The sequence below is a fragment of the Quercus robur genome, chromosome 11, assembly GCF_932294415.1.
Source record: "Quercus robur chromosome 11, dhQueRobu3.1, whole genome shotgun sequence".
In the NCBI taxonomy this organism is placed as follows: domain Eukaryota; kingdom Viridiplantae; phylum Streptophyta; class Magnoliopsida; order Fagales; family Fagaceae; genus Quercus; species Quercus robur.
The window spans coordinates 53,285,308-53,295,244 of NC_065544.1; the positions used below are offsets into that span (position 1 = coordinate 53,285,308).

At 41.6% G+C, this 9,937-nt stretch overlaps 1 protein-coding gene across 1 annotated transcript; it reads left to right on the plus strand.

The window, feature by feature from the left end:
- The first annotated feature begins 226 nt into the window (after window positions 1–226).
- LOC126706780 (uncharacterized) lies at window positions 227–2,670 on the plus strand. The gene is made up of 2 exons (XM_050406330.1): window positions 227–2,100; window positions 2,379–2,670. The coding sequence occupies exons 1-2, from the start codon at window positions 1,056–1,058 to the stop codon at window positions 2,414–2,416; spliced, it is 1,083 nt and encodes a 360-aa protein (XP_050262287.1). The 5' UTR covers window positions 227–1,055; the 3' UTR covers window positions 2,417–2,670.
- Window positions 2,671–9,937: the final 7,267 nt, after the last annotated feature.

Genomic DNA, 9,937 nt, shown 5'->3' on the forward strand with positions numbered 1-9,937 from the left:
ATAATATCTGTTTGCTTCTGAGGGAATGACATTGCCCACTTCACGGTTACAATGCTTTCACACTAGTCTAAGATGATTCATGACTGTAGATAATGTTGACTTTGAATAAAGGTTACCTAAGCCATCTGATTAGCTTGTATGATATTCACTTGAGACAATTTCAAATACGAGTTGCATATACCAATTTCTTCTCTCTCTCTCTCCTTACATATTTCATAGTTACTGTTAGTGTATAGCTTAGACTAGTTTAGCCCATTGGGCTTAGCCCAGTATACTGTACTTGTAGTTTACTCCTTTTACTTGTACTGCACACATATCTAGCCTATATAAGGCTCTCTATTGTACATTATTATACACACATCAATATACAAACTATTCAGTTTTTCTCACACTTTATATTCTTAACATGGTATCAGAGCCATTCCTCTGACTTTCTGGTTCCTGTGGACATCTCCGGCGTTCTTCCGCTGCCCTCGCCTTCATCCAGTAGCCACTGACAGAAGCGAGTCACCGCCGTCACGCCCACAGTCCCAGCAACTCTCGGATCTCATTGTTCTGCTCATCCAACTGTCAAAGAAAAGGCATTGAGTGACAGAACAGACAATCCCGAGCAAAACCCAACCAAGAACGGCCAGAAAACACTTCACACGCGCCGCCACGCGCCTCCCGAAGTTTCTGCCTCAACGAACACGCGCTCCACGCGCCTCCACGCGCCGCCAACGCGCCGCCACTCTCACTCACGCGCTCCCACGCGCCAGACCAGCTGTCTCCCACGCGCCACACGCGCCACACGCGCCCCACGCGCCAGCTGCCATTCGCGAACTGCCACGTCAGCCCTAGTGTGACGTCACACTGCCACGTCAGCACACGTCAGCCGTTGACTTGACCAGCTCTGACCGTTGACCGTTGACTTCGACCGTTGACTTTGACCGTTGACCAAGTCAAAAATTTTCAACCGGACCTGTCTTGCTCAGTTTTTCGCGTAGATTCTGATTTTGGGCTCCGTTTCTGCATTTGAGGTATCTAAATCTCACTTTTTGGTCATTTTCTTCATTATGGCTCAACAAAGTGAACGAGATATCATACGTCCTATCACCATCATGTTGGATGGTCCTACTAGCTATCATGCATGGTCTCAGAATATGACCGTCTTTCTCAAGGGTCGTAAACTGTGGAGATATGTGACTGGTTCAATTCCTAAGCCAGTACCAGACCCTAAGTCCAAAGCCACAGCTGCTGAAGAGTCTTCCAAGACTGCTGTTACAACAGACGATTATGAAGAACGTCTAGAGGAATGGGAGAGTATTCAGAGTAAGATCTTATCTTGGTTTATCAATACCTCTATTCCCTCCATTCATAATCTTCTTCCTCGTCTTGAAACTGCTGAGGCTGCTTGGAAATTTTTGGCCGATCGTTATAACTGCACTAATGATTCAAGTTTGGAGTTTCACATTGAATCAAAGCTTTATCAAATGCGCCAAGAGACAGGTCAGTCTATTTCTGATTTTTATTCTCAGACTTCTACTATGTGGGAACAACTCTCTGCTGCAGATCCTCCACTGGTGTGTTCTAAGGACATTGAGCTCTTTGTCAAATATCGGGATCGCCGTAGATTTATGCACTTCATGATGGGTTTACGTGAGGATTTTGAGCCTACTAGGGCTTCTCTACTTAGCCGGTCTCCTACTCCTTCTCTTGATGCTGCAGTAAAGGAGCTCATTTCTGAGGAGAATCGTCGACCTACTTATCACATGACATCATCTGATCATGTATTGGCTACACCCTCACCACAGCCTCCCATTGTTGCATTCACTGCTCCTCCGCGAATAAACTCCGGGCGTCCCACCTCTCAGTCTTCCAAAGGTACTCACTGCAAGTTTTGCCGTGCCAGAGGCCATGACATCTCTGTTTGTCGTAAGCTACAGAAATTTGTGCAAGAGCAGAATAAAGCTTCTCTTCCTCAGGCAGCTGCTGTATGTCCTTCAGATCCATCGGTTCCTACAGGTCCATCTTTGGCTTCCTCACTTACTACGGCTGATATTGAGGCAGTTGTTCAACATGTTTTATCCCGCACTTCCACTGCCCTTTCTGTCACCTCAGGTAAACAACCTTGGTATTTTGATACTGCATGTTGTAACCATATGACTCCTGATGAATCCCAATTTTCTGATAAGGCACCCTTAGAACATCCAATCACCATTTACACTGCTGATGGAACTCCTATGCCTGTTAGTCATAAAGGAACAATCTCTTCTCCTTGTTTATCCCTTAGTGACACTTTTCATATTCCAAAGTTATCCCTCAATTTGCTTTCTGTTGGTCAACTTTGCGAATTAGGCGTAGATCTTCTATTTACTAATCATGGTGTGGATGTGCAGGATCCCCGGACGGGTCAAGTGCTTGGGACAGGCCGTAAGGTTGGTCGCATGTTTGAGGTTCATGACTTGAAGATTCCTTCACAAGTTGTTTCTGCAGCTGCTACCACTGCCACCTCCTCACCTGATCTATGGCATGCTCGTCTTGGTCATCCATCCTTATCTCGTCTTCAATTATTGGCTTCTCAAGGTCATTTAGGTTCAGTTCAGTTTCAAAAATTTGATTGTACTTCCTGTCATTTTGGCAAACAAACAAAACTGCCCTTTAATAAAAGTGACTCTTTTTCATCTGCCCCTTTTGATCTTATACATTCTGATATTTGGGGTCCTGCACCTGTTCCCACTGAGGGGGGATCTAAATATTTTGTCATATTTGTGGATGATTTTTCTCGGTATACTTGGATTTATCTGCTTCACCATAGGTCTGAACTTGTGTCTATTTACCAAACATTTCATAAAATGATTGAAACACAGTTCAATCGCACCGTTAAAGTCTTTCGATCAGATAATGCTCAAGAATATAATGATAAATCTTTTCTATCCTTTTTAGACAGACATGGTACTCTTCCTCAGCGGTCTTGTCCTTACACCTCTCAACAAAATGGTCGTGCAGAACGAAAACATCGTCACATTCTTGATGTTGTCCGCTCCCTTCTCATTTCTGCCTCTCTTCCTGAGCGCTTTTGGGGTGAGGCCGCACTCACTGCTGTGCACACCATTAATCGTATTCCTTCACCAACTACACACAACAAATCGCCTTTTGAGCTTCTCTATGGTCAAACTCCTGACTACTCCTCTCTTCGGGTTTTTGGTTGTGCTTGCTTTGTCTCTCTTCCTCCTCATGAACGAACAAAGCTCCAACCTCGTACTCGTCTCTGTTGTTTCCTTGGTTATGGTGTGTCTCAAAAAGGGTTTCGCTGCTATGATCCCATTTCTCATCGCCTTCGTGTCTCCCGTCATGTTGAGTTTTGGGAACATCGTCCTTTCACGAGTCTTCAGCAGTTTCCTACATCTTCTTCCTCCGAGTCTCCCATTTTTACTGATCTTTTCCTCCCTCTCTATCCTGAACTTGTGGAGGATTCTTCAGCATCGACTGCCTCTCCAGACGACTCCTCTTCGGTTCTGTCTCCGGCATATGACCCGCCTGTCTTGGATCCTGTGGCACCACCCTCTCCTGAGTCTCCTATTGGTCCTGAACTTCGTCGTTCTACTCGGGTAAGCATTCCTCCCCCTTATCTCACTGATTATCATTGCTCTTTTGCTCTTGCCACTCTCTATGAACCTCACACCTATCGTGAGGCTCATACTGACCCTCTTTGGCAGCAAGCTATGAATGAAGAACTAGATGCCCTTCATAAGAATCACACTTGGGATATGGTTGATTTGCCTCATGGTCAGTCTGTAGTAGTTTGTAGGTGGGTTTACAAGATCAAGACCAAGGCTGATGGATCTGTTGAACGATACAAGGCTCGCCTAGTTGCCAAGGGCTTTACTCAGGAGTATGGTATTGACTATGAGGAAACATTTGCTCCTGTTGCTCGTCTTACATCTGTTAGATGTCTCATTGTTGTGGCTGCTGTTCGCCGTTGGCCTCTTTATCAAATGGATGTGAAGAATGCTTTCCTCAATGGAGACCTCCATGAAGAAGTGTACATGCAACCACCCCCTGGCTATCCACACTCAGGCAATCAAGTTTGCCACCTTCGCCGTGCTCTTTATGGCCTCAAGCAGGCTCCTCGAGCTTGGTTTGAAAAGTTTAGCTCAGTTGTTGCTCAGCAGGGTTTCACTTCGAGTCCTCATGACACTGCTCTCTTTGTTCGACGATCCTCTGCTGGTATCACTCTTATTCTTCTTTATGTTGATGATATGATTATTACTGGAGATGATTCTGCAGGTATCCGCTCTCTTCAGAACTTCCTTAGTCAACATTTTGAGATGAAAGATCTGGGCACTCTCAGCTATTTTCTTGGGCTTGAGGTTACCTCATCCTCTGATGGATACTATCTTTCCTAAGCTAAATATGCTTCTGATCTTCTCTCCAAAGCCGGTGTCACTGATAACAAGACTGTTTCCACTCCTTTGGAATACAATGCAAAGCTCACACCCTTGGACGGTGAACCTATATCCGATGCTACTCGCTATCGTCAGTTGGTTGGCAGTTTGATCTATCTCACTGTTACACGTCCGGATATTTCACATGCCGTGGGTATGGTTAGTAAGTTCATGGATGCACCTCGTTCTGTCCACTATGCTGCTGTTCTTCGGATTCTTCGATATGTCAAAGACACACTTTATCATGGTCTGCATTACTCCTCTCGATCTTCTCTCGAGCTTCATGCTTATTCAGATGCTGACTGGGCAGGTGATCCGACTGATCGATGCTCTATCACAGGTTTCTGTTTCCTGTGAGGTACTTCTCTGGTCTCGTGGCGCAGCAAGAAGCAGGATGTGGTTTCCCGTTCCAGTACTGAGGCTGAGTATCGTGCCCTTGCCGACACCACTTGTGAGCTTGTTTGGCTTCGTTGGCTCTTGGCTGACATGGATGCTCCACAGCCCACTGCCACTCCTCTTTATTGTGACAATCGTAGTGCTATCTACATTGCTCATAATGATGTTTTCCATGAACGCACTAAGCATATTGAGATCGACTGCCACATCACTCGCCAGCATCTTAAGAAAGGAAATCTCAAGTTATTCTCCATCTCCTCTGCTGACCAGCCTGCTGATATCTTTACCAAGACTCACCCGCCTGGTCGTCTTCGAGATCTTATATCCAAACTCCAGTTGGCTTCCTCCTTGCCACCTCGAGTTTGAGGGGGGATGTTAGTGTATAGCTTAGACTAGTTTAGCCCATTGGGCTTAGCCCAGTATACTGTACTTGTAGTTTACTCCTTTTACTTGTACTGCACACATATCTAGTCTATATAAGGCTCTCTATTGTACATTATTATACACACATCAATATACAAACTATTCAGTTTTTCTCACACTTTATATTCTTAACAGTTACTACTCAAAGCTCTCCAATTCATGTGAAGATGTGTTTCTAACTATCCCTGAAGAGAATTTATTTAGACAAATTTGCCTTGTCAAGGTATATGATCATACAAGTTCTTTCAGAATTAAATTTTTAGGTTTATCATTTGGGAGATTATCTGATTGTACAGATTTTGTGTAACTGTAATTTGGAGAGCTTTGTGCTTTCTATTTCCTTTTTTTTTCTTTTCCTGGATTGATAATCAGTAATTACACATACACTCCCATTGGGTCTTTACTCTTGAACTCACTATCTCACTGGACAAAAGGAACAATACTTCCTATTTCCTTTTTAAATTACTGGACCTTAGGGTGTGATGGTGGGGACCAAGTGCCTAATGGTTACAATATTTTTTTTTTTTTTTTTTTTTTTTGGGGGTGCCTAGAGCCTTATAGCTCAACTACAACTCTTGGTGTTTCTAGTGGAGACATCTAGATTCCAAATCTCCCCATCCCCAACTATTGAATTATTAAAAAAAAAAAGTTACAAATTTTGGTTGATATCATCCCCTTACAAATAATTCAATATGTTTCTTGAGGAGATAGGTCTATATAAAGCATATACGGTGTTGTTGGTAGGAGAGGCATCCATTTAATGACTAGAAGGAGCAAATTCTAGGGGCTCTTAGATTTGATTATACAACACTATTTTTTTTTTTTTGAGAATCACACGCGCACTAATAGATTTGATTTCCATTTAGAGTATTAGAATTTGTAGAGCTAGGATGTCTCGTGTGTGGATATGTTCTTGAATAATCCAATATGATCTATTATTAGACATCAAACAATGTTTTGCAAGAATTTTGTTCTGTTAAATCTGGCAAATACATCTTGATACATATTTTACATTATTGAAGAATCTACATATTACAATATGTGAATCTATATATATTTGATTTCCATTCAGAATATCAAATTCTCTGGAGCTAGCAAGCCCTCGTGTGGATATGATCTTGAATCATCTATTCTGATTTATTATTAGACATCAAACAGAGTATCTGCAAGAGTGTTTTTCTATTAAATATGGAAACATACATCGTGATATCTATTTTACATTATCGGAGCATCTATGTTTCTTTAGGCTCCATCATGTTCTTTGCACATGAAGTAGTCTTTCCTCAATAAAATATATTGGAGCATCTATGCATTACAATGCTACTGGACACTTGAATCACTAGTTTTAGTGGCAAAGCAACATTGACGGTTTAATTTGAACTTGAAAAGTGAATACTGTGCAACTTGCAATCCATGCTATCTGTCTCACTCAGTTACTCTTTATATTGTAGTACTCAAGAAATGTGAGTCAAACACGATGGATCATTGATGACGAAAGAATGGGAGAAGCATCTGTTGAGGTACTATCTACTTTTTTGATCATGGTGATTATTATTCTAATTGAGGTTGTTTCTATGAAGCAATGGGTTAAAAACTGACAGTGTAATGTGCTTACTATCTAGGAGATAATAGGTAGCAACAGCCAACCTGTGTGTCGAGCTTTAATGAGTTTCTTGGTCAGATCTTCATGGCTTTAACACTTGACTTGAACAACATGTTTCTTGAAGTCTTAAACCCATCCTAAATCTACCCAATTACAAGTAAAATGCATTTTGTCAAAGAATTAGTCAATTACATAAAAATGTCCCTAACAATCTCCTCCTTTGGTAACCCGTGACAAAACCACAACAAACAAATGAATCATGAGAGAAGTCTTAAATCACTACACTCACAACCACTTGATGGATTACAAAATAAATCTAACCCTAACATAAGCTCTTGAAAAACTTTGCAAGAAGAGAGTTCATGGCATGGTAGACTTTCACAACTTGTCTTTCTGAAACACTTAAACAAAACTCATCAAGGCATCATGTGTGAAACAGAAATAAAGATTGCATACATAAAGAAACATGTGTATAAAGAGAGAAAAGAAACAACACATGTAGAGGTAGGTGAAGAAAAACATACATCATCATCATCATCATCATCATATATATGAAAATAAAGTACAATGTATGTAAATAAATGGTCACAAGACCGGTGTACAAGCGGATAATGTAAAAAGAGAAAGAAGAAAATACATGTAAACCTCACTACATCCCTTAAAAAAATATACACACTCCCCTAACAAAGAATGTCCTATATTAACTCTCCTCCTAAGTACAAGACTACTTTCAAGCCCAAAACTACTCCCCCTTTTTGTCATGAATGACAAAGGGCAAGTCACTGAGAGGTCGTCATCTCATCATCACTAGAAGAGCTAGCATCATCCTCATCATCATCAACATCATCAGCCGAGGCCTCTGGAGAAGGAAAGGGAGAAGGAGCAAGACCAGCCACGCGAGCCTGCCGACGGGCAATGCGGCCTACCTAGTTGTTCATCTGACACATCTCATTAGTGAGATAGTCAAGACGACCACCAAAGTCAGCCTGCATTCGTTGAAGCTGCTCTATGATGGCATCGAGGGTCACACCACCAGCGGCGGAAGAGGAAGGAGTGGAAGAAAATGGAGCCGAAGATGGTGGAGCTGCAAGAGCTTCAGGATCAATTGTCTCTACTTGTGGCCGCTTTGGTTGAAGCTATGCCTCACTCTGCCAGACAGAATCAATGCTGATGGCACCCATAATGGTGAAAAGAGGAGAGAGAGGAATGGGAATGTGAAAGTGCTGAAGGATCCACATGATAGCCAAAGGAAAAATGAGCTTATTAGGAGTGGCGGTATCCAAATACACATCTAGAATAGATGTGATGAAGTGAGAGGGAAAGTCAATGGAGAGATCCTTCAAAAGAGATAGAAGAAAATGAGCTCGAGGCTCAATAATGGAGTTATAGTAAGACAATGGAGTGAGAGTGAATGTCACCACTATGTTAAGGAACCTCAAGCCTTTGACAAAACCCGAGCATGGAGTGTTTAGCTTACCACCCATATGGAAGGCAAGTCTCACAAAAGTGAGAGATGAGTTCATCTTTAGACACGGTCCAGAGACGATCACAACTAGGGTAGTCAGGATGCACTACCCTAGGAACATGTAGTACTTCTAAATTGCATAGCAAACTGAGGCACGGAGGTATTGATGCCATGTATGTTGGAGTAAAACTCCTGAATAAACATGACGGGGCGCTGCACAAGTTTCTCACAAAGAGATTCCCATCTCCGAGTTCGAATGATATCGGGTAGCAGAGTGTTGGCAAATCCGGCAGGGTAACTTGGCGTTCCGGATGAACACCATGGGCCTGGTAGTTCTCAAAGAAGTCCTTATAGGCCTTCTCATCATGGAACCAAATATGAAAGGGAAGATAAGAAGAAGAAGACTCGGAACCTGGAAGAGGATTCCGAGCTGAAGTGGATTTGTGCTGTTTACGTTCCATAGCGTAGTCTATCTGAGAGAGAGAGAGAGAGAGAGAGAGAGAGAGAGAGAAAGAAAGAGAGAAAGAACAAAAACACAACATAGCTAAGAATAGGAATGAAAAGAGAGAACATATGCATGAAGAATGCATGAACATGTGATGTGCAAAAATTAAAAGCATCATAGGCAGAAACCCAATCCAACCTAATAGCACTCACAAGTTTAATCAAGCACACAATCCTAAAATGCATGAAACATTATTATAATTTATAGAAAATGTAATGCATGAACATATAACAACAATTTCACAAAGCCTAACCCAAAAATTTCAAGAAAAACTCAAAACCCCAAATTTTTTTGAAAAACTCCAAAACCTAGGTCTAAAATGCATGAATGCATGAAAAGAGAGAAGATGAGAACACTTACCAAGTGTTTGGAGCTTGATCTAGGCCGAAGAACACGTGGGTGAGGAGATTTAAGAGTGATAAAGAGGTTTGGGGCGAGAGAGAAGAGAGAAAAGTGAATTTTGAATCGTACCTGTCCTTTAAATAGAATATGTAGCTTGATGGATTGAAGATTCTATTGAGGATCTATCGAGCACTAAATCTCGACAAAAGAGAATCTGTCGAGGTGCTGTCGACGGCAAAAGTCATCTCGATGGATTGAAAAATCTGTCAAGAATCTATCGAGCAAACATAGAGCACAAGAATTTTTCTCGATGGATCGAAGAAGCTGTCGAGATTCTATTGAGATAAAACCAAGAAACTTGGATGGATCGAAAATCTATCGAAGATCTATCGTGAAAGATAAAGAAGGCTTGATAGAAAGGAATCTATCGAGGAACTATTGAGGAGCTATCGAGCTTGAAGAAAGAAGGTTTTTCAAGCGAGGAAAAACACATAAAGATTAATACAACAAACAAGCTATTCAAACAAAGATCCAAGCAACATATTAAGCTTTCTAAACATCTCTCAACATATATGCAAAGCATACATAGATCCAAAAACACACACAGTAAACAAGTCTAACCAATTTTATAGTTCAAAAACAAGTTAAGACAGTTTAGTGAGCATATATTAACACATGTATTTCCTGTGATGACCAAATCACATTGTACCTACACATGTATCAAAAGTAGCAAAGAGTATGCGTGTTGTGTGTTAAAACATAGTAAAAGTACATAA

Bases quoted from the DNA above. Each gene is read 5' to 3' on its own strand.
- LOC126706780 (XM_050406330.1), top strand. From the start codon at position 1,056: ATGGCTCAACAAAGTGAACGAGATATCATACGTCCTATCACCATCATG. The intron at 2,101-2,378 runs GTAAACAACCTT...GTGGATGTGCAG, and splicing joins TGCCCTTTCTGTCACCTCAG to GATCCCCGGACGGGTCAAGT.